Here is a 12,664-nt window from a genome sequence, read left to right on the forward strand (position 1 = left end):
ACAAAATCGAAAAAAAAAACGCCATTTTGTAACTTTTGGGGGCTTCCGTTCACTTCTACGCAGTGCATATTTCGGTAAAAATTACACCTTATTATTCTGTAGGTCCATACGGTTAAAATGATACCCTACTTATATAGGTTTGATTTTGTCGCACTTCTGGAAAAAATCATAACTACATGCAGGAAAATTTATACGTTTAAAAATGTCATCTTCTGACCCCTATAACTTTTTTATTTTCCACGTACGGGGCGGTATGAGGGCTCATTTTTTGCGCCGTGATCTGAAGTATTTATTGGTATGATTTTTGTTTTGATCTGACTTTTTGATCACTTTTTATTCATTTTTTAATGTTATAAAAAGTTACCAAAATACGCTTTTTTGGACTTTGGAATTTTTTTGCGCGTACGCCATTGACCGTACGGCTTAATTAATGATATATTTTTATAGTTCGGACATTTACGCACGCGGCGATACCACATATGTTTATTTTTTTTACACTGTTTTATTTTTTTATGGGAAAAGGGGGGTGATTCAAACTTATTAGGGAAGAGGTTAAATGACCTTTATTAACACTTTTTTTTTACTTTTTATTTGCAGTGTTATAGGTCCCATAGGGACCTATAACACTGCACACACTGATCTCTCATCCTGATCACAAGCGTGTATTAACACGCCTGTGATCAGCATTATCGGCGCTTGACTGCTCCTGCCTGGATCTCAGGCACGGAGCAGTCATTCGTCGATCGGACACCGAGGAGGCAGGTAAGAGCCCTCCCGGTGTCCGATCAGCTGTTCACCGCGGCGGTCCCGAACAGCCCGACTGAGCAGCCGGGATACTTTCAGTTTCACTTTAGAAGCGGCGGTCAGCTTTGACCGCCGCTTCTAAAGGGTTAATACCGCTCATTGCCGCGATCGGCGATGTGTGGTATTAGCCGCGGGTCCCGGCCGTCGATTAGCGCCGGGACCCACGCGATATGATGCGGGATATATACGTCCTGCGTCGTTAAGGGGTTAAAGAAAGGAGAGTCCACAACCAGTTATGGTTTAATGGAGGCTTTACTGAGTTCAGACAGATTGTTTTAACTTTCCAGCTAGGCCAGATTCCCAGAGAGGTGGCCAGGAACCCAGAAGGACCTCGCAGCCTGCTGGGACCAATTACACTTTAGAGATTTGACTAGTTGTAGTGACAGAAGACATAGACTTGACTTCCTGGAATGACTGTAGCTTTGGGGTCTTCCAGATGCTGGTCACTAGCACTGAGATCTCTGGTGGTTGCTGTGCTCAGTAGCAGGTGGTAAGAGATAAGATATTAGAGTGAATTGTAATGGCTGCCCCTTTATATAATGGGGGGCTGGACTAAGGCCCATTGGTCAAGCTAGTGCTCTCTGTGGGTAACATCATGTGACAACATAACATAAGACAATCTCACAGGTCCTTTAGACTATCTATACATTAGGACACTGACTACACATAAGGTAGGATAAAGAACATTATAGAAACAGTAGGGGAGACCCTGCAGGGGAGACCCCAGGTCACTGAGTGTCTCAACCTGACAGGGCCTAAGTGTGGTGCAGGACCATGTCCTGTACTGGGACATTACAGTACATCTTGGCAAAATATTAAGATTTCTAATAGACTTCATGTTATTTATAAAAATAAGAACTTTTTTATGGCTTCTAAAAACAGACCACTAGGTGTCCCCTTACCATCCAGAACATAATCCTGTCCACCTGCAGCATCATGTTTGTACAAGCTGAAGCACATGCTGAGACAAAGTACAGTAAGGACTAGCACTACTCTGTGCCCTTTCCTGTCCTATCAGACTGAAGCATGAAAATAGAGAGGGGGTGGGGTTACAGAACAGCCTGCAGGAATTGGATGAAGAGACCCAGCAAAGCACAACAGACTCAGGGTGGAAGTGAATGTATGGTGAGTGAAGACAGGCTCAGTGCTTGCCTCGAACATACCCCTTCCTGAGTAGTTGATGTCAGAATAAGTGAGCAGCAGAACAGAGGGATTTGTGAGCCAAATACAGAAGCTAAACACATAAAAAAAACACATGTAAAGCATCTTCATGATCTAGTGAGTAACACATAAGCATTATTATTTTTTTTCTTCTGAGATATGACATTGCATGCAGGGTTAAAGCATACCTATGTATGATATACCATATATACCCGAGAATAAGCCGACCCGAATATAAGCCAAGGCCCCAAATTTCACCCCAAAAACCCAGGAAAAGTTATTGACTCGACTATAAGCCTAGGGTGGGAAATGCATCATCCCCCCCCCCCCCGTCATTACCCACTGTCATCATTCACTCCCCCTTCATCATCACCGTCTGTCAATCCCTTCATCAGTGGTCTTCAACCTGCGGCTCTCCGGGCATGCTGGGAGTTGTAGTTCTGAAACACCTGGAGGTCCGCAGGTTGAAGACCACTGCGGCCTTAGTGATCATCTAACCCCCCCCCCCCCTTTAGTTTTCTAATCACCTCCCCTCGGTGGGAAGGAAGGGAGAGCTGGTCAGGGCCATCTATGCTGCAGGGACCGTCCGGTGGGGAGGGTTAGTCATTCCGGGCACTTGGAGGCCCTCTTCTCCACTCTGGGCCCGGCCCCGGCCTAGTGACGTTGCCTTGACGACGACGCACTGGGACATTCATGAGCAGGGACGGACATCCCTGAGCGTTGTCGTCAAGGCAACTTCACTAGTCCGGGGCCGGGCCCGGAGCGGAGAAGAGGGCCTCCCGGTGAAAATGGACAGCTCGGAAAGACTAACCCTCCCCACCGGACGGTCCCTGCAGCACAGATGGCCAGGACCAGCTCACCCTTCCTTCCCACCGAGGGGAGTAGAAAACTAAAGGGGGCGGGGTCTGGATGACCACGAAGGCCAGTGTCGTCTTCAACCTGCGGACCTCCAGGTGTTTCAAAACTACAAATCCCAGCATGCCCGGACAGCCGATGGCTGTCCGGGCATGCTGGGAGTCGTAGTTTTGCAACATCTGGAGGTCAGCAGGTTGAAGACCACTGAGAAGTGATTGACAGGCGGAGAGTTCACTCGAGTAGAAGCCAAGGGGGGGCGTTTTCAGCACAAAAAAATCGTGCTGAAAAACTCTGCTTATACTCGAGTATATACGGTACTTAAAATTGTGTAATTGCTTCAGCTTACACCATAACTTCTTACACTATATTTACACTCAAGGGGGGAGATTTATCAAGACTTGTGCTGAGGAAAAGTTGATCAGTTGCCCATAGCAACCAGATGGCTCCTTTCGTTTTTCAGAGGCCTTTTCAAAAATGAAAGAAGCGATCTGATTGGTTGCTATGGGCAACTGGTCGACTTTCCCCTCTGCACAAGCTTTGATGAATCTCCCTTAATGTCCAATGAGTATCCAGTGACTACAGTTGTGGTTTGTTGCTCGGGGACTTTCTAAACACTTTTATTACAACATATAAAAATCAAGAAAATGAATCTCCTTCCTGAAACAGGAATGTCTATTTTGGTAGATCTAATCCACCCTTCCTTTACTTTTGTTCCTTACTTGCATGCGAGTGCCTGCTAGGTGGATAGTGAACCTCACCCTTTCCTCGTCCCTTTCTTTGGGAATAAACACAATATTTACTTTTCTTTTTAAATTTTAACAGAATCGTCAGATTCCACAAATTCAAAAGGGATATTTTGGTTCCAGCACATCAGATTTATTGTACTGTGAAAAGTTACACTGTTCCAATATAAAATATTATAATCAAATCCTCCACAGGTTTTCAAGATCTCTGCTTGCTGTCATTCAATTCAGCATTTAAAGGGGTACTCCACTGCTAGGCATCTTATCCCCCATCTAAAAGGATCAGGGATAAGATGTCTGATCACGCTGGCTGGGACCCCCACAATCTCCGCGCAGCACCCGGTGTTCTGAACAAGCGCCGGCAACAGTGGTCGTCACGTCATGCCACGCCTCCTCTATTAATGTCTATGGGAGCGGGCGTGAGGGAGTGTCCCATTGACCGGAATGGAGGGGGCGAGCTGGGACCTCACGACCACTGCCGATGGACACTACGTTTGTTCAGAACGGAGATTGTGGGGGTCCCAGTGGAGGGACCCCTGCAGTCAGACATCTTATCCCCTAGCCTTTGGATAGGGCATTAGATGTCTAGCAGTGGAGTACCCCTTTAAATCAGATCAGAAAACCATTCAGTGTTAAGTTTCAGTGGATATAAATCTGTGTCATGGGACAGACACACAGGTACATTGCTTGTTCCAGGACAGTTTTCAGAGCTGTATCGGTGTGTCCATCACATGATCACAGATTTTTGCATGGACGTGTGCATACGGCCTAAACTTTTGACTCCAAGGGTATGTTCACACTGCAGAACTTCTGCACAGAAATAAGGCAGCAGCAGAGTCCCATTGTTTTCAATGGGATCCCGCTGCACTGCGCCGACAACAGAATTTCCACGCCAGATGTTTCTGGTGCGGAAATCCTGATTCCGGGGTATGGAAAGACATTGAACAGGTTCAATGATTCTGCTGAGTCTGCACAGAAATGCATTGCAGTCCATGAGAGAGCGCATTTCTGAGCAGTCCAGCAGTCTGCAGAATGTCTTTTCAGTGTGGACATTCTGCCGTGTGAACATAGCCCTGGTTCACATTGCTGAAAATGTATGGAATATCTGACCGGAAAACACGGGTGCACATTTGAATAATCTGACGGGCGCTAGGACCACTCGAAAAGTGGAGCCTTTGCAGTTTCCTAGATGGCAATGTACTTCCGAGCAGAATACGCAGAAAGTCTATTCTCTCTGCAGATGCCATAATCGAGATTTGCGCAATTGAGACATCTGCCGCAGAAATTTTACCGTGTGAACAGTGCAGCCTTGGCTGTCCGGGCATGCTGGTAGTTGTAGTTTTGTAACATTTGGGAGGCACCCTGGTTGGGAAGTACTGGTCTATGGCATGACAGCTTTTGAGAAAATTTGTGAATACAGTGACCCCTCGACCTACGATGGCCACGACATACGATAATTTCAACATGCGATGGCCTCTCAGAGGCCATCGCATGTTGAAGGCAGCATCAACATACGATGCTTTTTTATGTCGGCGCCATCCCATAAACGTTATCAGGCAGCACTGACTGCTTCATCTGCCGCCGGATAGCCGTTTACAGTGCCCCGTGTGCTCCGGTGATGTCTCTTACCTGTCCTCGGGGCTCCAGCGCGTCCTCTTCGAGATCCCCTGCATCGGCGGCGCTCTCCATCGACGTCATCACGTCGCTGCGCACACCGTCCTGTCATCCATTAGTAGCGGCGTGCGTAGCGACGTGATTGAGGTGTCGGAGAGCGTGGATGCCGGGGAAGCAGAGGCCTTACCGGAGCGTTGGGGACACCCCGGGGATGCGGTGACAGCGATGGACGGCGACATCCCGGGCAGCGGTGACGGTCCGGAGCGGCGGGGACACGTGAGTATAACCTCCAATACCAGTGGTCTTCAACCTGCAGACCTCCAGATGTTGCAAAGCTACAACACCCAGCATGCCGTTGGCTGTCCGGGCATGCTGGGTGTTGTAGTTTTGCAACATCTGGAGGTCCGCAGGTTGAAGACCACTGTCCTATACTTTACATTGCACGGATCCCTCAACATGCGATGGTTTCAACAAACGATGGTCCGTTTGGAACGGATTACCATCGTATGTTGAGGGACCGCTGTATATACAAGCCGAGTACCCGGCGTTGCCCGGTTTTGCCTTCCTAATCCTTGTTAGGAAAATCAACAAAAGTAGGAAGCTTTTGACTTAATATCCCAACCCCAGGTGGGACTTACATTACTTATGTCAAATAAAAATATGGGTGTGCCAGGTATTGAAATATTTCCAGCCGTATGGAAGTTATGTGGTAACGTATATCCTGTAGATTTGCATGGGACTTTAAACCCTCGGGGACGGAGGGTTTCTCCACTCCTTTTTCCTCCTTACTTTTTAAAAATCATAACTTTCAATTTTGCACCTAAAAATCCATATGATGGCTTATTTTTTGCGCAACCAATTCTACTTTGTAAAGACATTAGTCATTTTACTCAAAAATCTATGGCGGAACGAAAAAATTATAAAAAAATCATTGTGCAACAAAATTGAAGAAAATAAATAAAAAAAATAAGACATTTTTTTACTTTTGGGGGGCTTCCGTTTCTACGCAGTACACGTTTCGGTAAAAATTACCCCTTCTCTTTATTCTGTAGGTCCATAAAATTAAAATGATACCCTACTTATTAGGTTTTATTTTGTCGTACTTCTGGGGGAAAAAATAAAATTAATCAAACTACATGCAGGAAAATTTATACGTTTAACATTAACATCTTCTGACCCCTATAACTTTAATTTTTCCACGTATGGAGCGGTATGAGGGCTCATTTTTTGTGCCTTGATCTGAAGTTTTTAGCTGTACCATTTTGTATTGATCGGACCTTGATAGCTTTTTATTAATTTTTTCATGATTTAAAAAGACCAAAAATGCCCCATTTTGGAATTTTTTTGCACGTACGCCAATGACCATGCAGTTTAATTAATGATCTGTTTTTATAATTTGGACATTTCTGCACGCAGCGCTACCACATAAAGGTTTATTTTTATCTTTATTTACCCTTTTTTTTTTTTAAACGGGAAAAGGGGGGTGATTCAAACTTTTATTAGGGAAGGGGTTAAATTAACTTTTTTTTCTTCAATGTTATAGCTCCCATAGGGGGCTATAAAACTGCACACACACTGATCTTTTACATTGATCAATGGTTTCCAATAGGAAACTATTGATCGATTATTCTGCCGCTTGACTGCTCATGCCTGGATCTCAGGCACTGAGCAGTCATTCGGCGATCAGACACCAGGAGGCAGGTAAGGGACCCTCCTCGTGCCCTACTGCTATTTGGGATGCCGCGATTTCACCGCAGTGGTCCCGGACAGCCCCCTGGGCTAACCGGCATTACTTTACTTTCATTTTAGACACTGCGTTTAACTTTGAAAGTTATGTCTAAAAAGGGTTAATAGCTCGCGGCACCGTGATCAGTGCTGAGCGCTATTAGCCATCGGCCAGGCCCGACCCACTATGACGGCATGGGTCACGGCATGGCACCACGTTTTAGAAGGGGAGTGGGCGAAGGGTGTACAGGAACGCCCTTCATCCCCAACAGGTTAAACAAAAACCCTGACCCTCACAAATGGGGGGTAGGTTAGGGTTAAATTAACTATCCTATTTTTTAAGTGGACTTAAGTGTAACATGTGACCAAGTATTATCGAAATATCTCCAGCCATTTGGAAGTTATGCAGTAACATTTATTTCCCATAGACTTGTATTGGGCTTTAAACAAAAACCCCGATCCTGGTAAATGGGGGTGAGTAATGGTTAAATTACCTATCCTATGTTTGTTGTTGGTCACATGTTACTTATATGTCAAGTTTCATGTTAACATCTTTAGCCATTTGGATGTGATGCTGGAATATACTCACATACATACATTGGGGGGCATGTATCAATAATGGTGTTACAGTGTGTGATTTTATGTTTTTTTTTTTTTTGCGTCAAATGGAGCGTAGTTGTACCAAAATTATCAACTGTTGCCCTACAAAAGGGTGCAGGCTCCTGCCCCAGAATTCCAGGCAAAAATTTCTGGCTGTAAGGCAGCAGCTGAAAAGTGTTAATTCTGACATTTGAATGTTGCCAGGTTCGCAAATCTTACGTAGCTAGGTCCTTTTTGTAGGTTTAAAAATGCATAAAAAAAAAAAAATAATAATAATTATCTGTTTAGGACGTTCCTAAAGCATATTAAACCCCTCCCCCCCAAAAAAAAAAAAAAAAAAAATATAATAAAAAACTGTAAAACATTTTAAGTAAACAAAAAATTGGCTTTGTGTAACTGCTACATTATTTTTTGGAGGAAACAAAATATTTTGATGTAAACATTTGTAACACTTTGGTTGGTCAGTGTTTGAATGTTCTACCTTCTATTGTTGTATCTACTGTTTAATTTTTTCTTGGTGTAAGTTTGCGCACATATACAATATATATTATATATATATATACACACACACACACACACACACACACACACATATACATATACATATATATATACATATATATATATATATTATATACACACACACACATAGATATAATATATATATATATATATATATATATATATATATATATATATATATATATATATATATATATATATATATATATATTATATACACACACATATATATATATATCTCTATCTATCTATCTACACACACACACTGTTTGGGAGAAATTTATATAAAAATATATCAGACGATTATGTAACTTCACTATAAAAGAACGGGTATTTCAGTGAACTGGAATACACCCTTAAGATGAATACTTTTACTATTTTTATGGAATGGGGAAATCCTCTAATGGCACCGAGCGATAACAAGTGACACAAATTTGACTGTAACCGGCACAAATCTGGCATCATCTATAGGAAAACAGAAAGAGCTGACACCGAAAACACCAGGAATGTGCGGACCGAAGGGAATGACAGTCAGACATGTGCCGAGGGTGAATACAGAACGTTGTTACAGAGCTGTACATCTATCTCCCTGTGACTTGTTTAAACAAGAGACTGTTTCTAAAACAAAATATTTCCACAGCCATGACAAACTAAAACTAATACCCGACAGATTCCCCACACGGCCAACATCTGCATCAGCGACACATAAAAACAAATGCAAACATAATGGTTCTAGAAGGTCCCAATACCTAAAGTTGTATTTGGTACTGCAACTCAGCACAAAAAAAAAAAAAATTAAAAAAAAAAAAGAAAATAATAGAGAAAAAAAAAAAAATGAAAAAGAAAGAGGAGAAAAAGAAAGAGCGAGAGGAGAAAAAGAACGAGAGCGAGAACGATAGCTAAACTAATACCAGACCCAGCCCACACAGACAAAGGTGGCGCTGTTGTGCTTTTTAGATGGTGGATGTGGGTATCCCGGAGTGCCCCTGCCTCCTTCGCCGAACACATACACATGAATGAATAAACAACGTGTTGGATGGCGAGTGCAGTCTATGGGGGAGATTTATCAAAACCTGTGCAAAGGAAAAGTTGCCCATAGCAACCAATCAGATTACTTCTTTCACTTTTGAAGAGCCCTGTGAAAAATGAAAGAAGCGATCTGATTGGTTGCTCTGGGCAACTGCACCACTTTTCCTTTGCACAGGTTTTGATAAATCTCCCCATATGCCTTTCTTTATTCTTCATACTGTATTTTCTAGTCCCCAGAATCCTTTGGCTGCCAGGAGAAGTACTTTAGCAATAGTCAGAGCCACAGGTTTGAAACCATTGATCTAGGCCAGTGGCCTCCAAATTGTGGACCTTCAGGTGTTACAAAACTACAACTCCCAGCACAACCATTGGTTGTCCAGGCACTCAGAGTTGCAGTTTGGAAACATCTGGAAAGAAAAAGAAAGAAAAAAAAAAAAAAAAGAAAGAAAGAAAGAAAGAAAGACAAAACAAAAAAAAAGGACCCTTTGTTTACACCAGTGTTTCCCACCCAGGGTGCCTCCCTGGCCAAAGGCTGTCCAGGCATGCTGGGAGTTGTAGTTTTGCAATAGTTGGAGGTGCCCTGGTTGGAAAACACTGCCTTAGAATTCCCTGAGTAGTGTTAAAAAGCTTTCTACATATCAGAGCAATGTGACCATCTCACTTGTATCTATAAACTATTGAGATTACTGTAACTACATTACCCTTGTACTGTGCTATGTTCCTGATCAGTGATGATGGGGGTGATTGTTCTATATGCAAATCCTATTCTCATAATCAGAATTCAGTGTTGCTATGGTAACTGCAGCTCTGATTTTACCTTAATATAAACATGCTCAAATTAATTTGGTTTGTCCAGACCTAGTCACATCTGTATTTGTTGTAGACTGTCAGGCTAAAAGGTGTTCATTGTGCAACCCAGTAAAGCCTGTTAGAGACAGAAAGTTGTACAGTTGGCAACAGGTAAGGGGTAGAGCCCTGCATCGGGAATGGGATCCCGTGGGTCCCAGTAGAAAAAAAAAAAAAAAAACACCCCACACACCTTGCGGGTGTTAATGAGGTAATTGCAAGTGGGAGCGGGTGATCATGACAGACCCAGCCTCTATCAGTTATACGTTTCTCTCTCCCGAGTCCCAGCTGAGCATACCCGGTGCCAGACTGATTTCTGGCTTCACAGGCACACCTCCCCCTCCCCTCCCTGTGTGAGGGCCTTGCAGCAGAGAAGCCCAGTGAAGATTCTCAATCACAACTCAGCACATAACACTGCTCTTTTCCTGTTGTAGATCTAATCACTGACTGCTGCCATTCAGAGCATAGCATGATTTATTGCTGCGGGGGGGGGGGGGGGAAGAATAGTTTAAAAGAAAAGACATGTAGTCTGTGCTGCTGACTGCTTACAACAACACATCAACACTTTAACTGCAGTAGCCCTAGCTGAGTAAGTGTTAGCTGGAGCAGGATTGGTCAAACAGGTTGCCGTAGTGGAACACACACACACATTGCCGAAGGTTGCCTATGCCTGGTCTGGGGTTTTTAAGATTTAAGAACTTGGAGTGACCACCTAAAGTCCTACTGTCCACCGCTTTGGATCATAATCATTAAATTTATGGAACAAAATATTTATTTTTATGTTTTCTATGGATTGATATGAATCTGTGACGTTGCAAACCAAAGTTTGTTCCAGCCACAACACTGCATTATCTCTACCGCATGCAATACATCGACACAGACAATGATAATAGAAGTGGTTTACCCGTCTTCAGAAGGCCGCTCTTCAGGTCTTTCTTGTATCGGGCCGGCTGAACGTTGCCATTTGCAAAAGTGCCGACACTGACTCTCTTACGACTGTAGTCATCCTCACTTCCCGTGCAGAATCCCATGGGGCTCATACCGGCATCAGAAGGAGTCTTGACTGGGGACACAGACTGGCTACTGGGGCACCCGGTATCATCTAGACAAAAATAAATGAAAATATATAAAAATTATAATAATTCTCATCATACCACATTACTCGCAGACAGTAAATGCAATTGGTTTATTTTTATATTAGCGTTTTGAGAGACCCTATTTCAGCGTTTCCCAACCAGGGTGCCTCCAGCTATTGCAAAACTCCCAGCATGCCCGGACAGCCAAAGGCTGTCCGGGCATGCTGGGAGTTGTAGTTTTGCCACAGCTGGAGACACCCTGGTTGGGAAACACTGCTCTATATCTTGGGTCTTCAATGGAGCAGGTTCTCCAGATCTCTTTAAAGCAATGAGACAACTTTTAATAAGGGCCATAATTATTCTTCCAAAAAGTTGCAGATTTACTAATTTAATATGTATTAAGCCAGTTAAGGCTGTATTTATGCGAGGGGCGTGAGTATTCCACACCTCTAGGCGGGGTTACAGGAGTCAGGGCAGGGGTGCGTGAGTATATAACACCCCTTGTACCCTAAGGTGGGCCGTACGTAACTTTTTTGCAGAAGCAGGAAGTTGTTCTGCGGTAGGCATTTGAAGAACCAGGAAGTAGTGCTGGTCCACGTGGGGATTGGGTCATCCAGGGGGTAAGAGCCGGTCTCCGGCATTAAGGTATGCAGCCGGGTGCTGCAGTGTTACGGGCTGGGGACACATTTGCCTGCCGTGCACTTTGGGTTTCATTGGCGCCTGTGTTCTGCGGCAGGCTTGGGGCCTGTGGCGGTGAGTCTGGTGGGGCGCAAGGACATAACCACTATGGAGATCCCTCACATGGTCCCCTTGTTTCTAGCTACGCATTATATATTAGTAATCACGTGTTCAATGTGGTTCATGAATCAGAGCATGGCAGTGAACAAAAGAAATATACAATATTCAGGCCTTAGATTATAATTTAATAGAACTAGTAGCCTTCATTCAGAAATATTCTCTGGAAAACGTATTTCACGCTAGATACAGTGGCCATTGGTCCTCTTCGTTAAATTTTGTATTTTACTGCACTGTGCATGCCTTCATGGCATATATCCCACACGTACACGCTTGTACCATTCATTCATTCTGTACATACGCTCATAGCTTTATACTGTACATACGCTTGTAGCTTTCATACTGTACATAAGTTTATAGCTGCATACTGTACATTAAAGATACTGTACATACGCTTGTTCCATTATATCGTACATACGCTTGTGTCATTTATACTGAACCTGTGTTCGTAGCATTTTACGGTATGTACACTTGTTTTTTGTGTATCATAGTTTTCCTGTACTTGGAAATTTACTGTACATAGTTTTATGCTATACATATGCCCACAGTGTAATTTCCCAGTACAGGACATTGTCCTGCACTACCCTTGGGCCCTGTCAAATTCAGACCCTCCGTGACCTGCAGGATCTCCCCGTTTCCAGATTGTTGTGTATACTGCTTTAATGTATAGACAGGACCCTAATGTATAAGATAGAGCAGAGAACCTGTGAGGTTGTCTCAAGGACCTGTAAGTCTGTCACATGTTATGTTATGCAGTCACATGATTTGTTGTCACATGTTCTCCCAGAGAGCCCCAGCTTAACCTATGACCCGCAGCTTGACCAATGGTCCCTAGTCCAGCCCCCCACTATATAAAAAGGGGTGGCCATTACAACTTCTATCAGATTCCATCTG

At 43.7% G+C, this 12,664-nt stretch overlaps 1 protein-coding gene across 8 annotated transcripts in view; it reads right to left on the bottom strand.

The window, feature by feature from the left end:
• The window catches only part of SYBU (syntabulin), a 51,795-nt gene that overhangs the window by 22,675 nt on the left and 16,456 nt on the right, over positions 1 to 12,664 (bottom strand). For all 8 annotated transcript variants that reach the window (XM_056522612.1, XM_056522610.1, XM_056522618.1 and 5 more), the window contains exon 4: positions 10,804 to 11,001. In XM_056522612.1, the coding sequence (XP_056378587.1) occupies positions 10,804 to 11,001 (198 nt within the window). The remainder of the gene's footprint in view (positions 1 to 10,803; positions 11,002 to 12,664) is intronic.

The sequence above is a fragment of the Hyla sarda genome, chromosome 5 (genome assembly GCF_029499605.1).
Source record: "Hyla sarda isolate aHylSar1 chromosome 5, aHylSar1.hap1, whole genome shotgun sequence".
Taxonomy (NCBI): Eukaryota; Metazoa; Chordata; class Amphibia; order Anura; family Hylidae; genus Hyla; species Hyla sarda.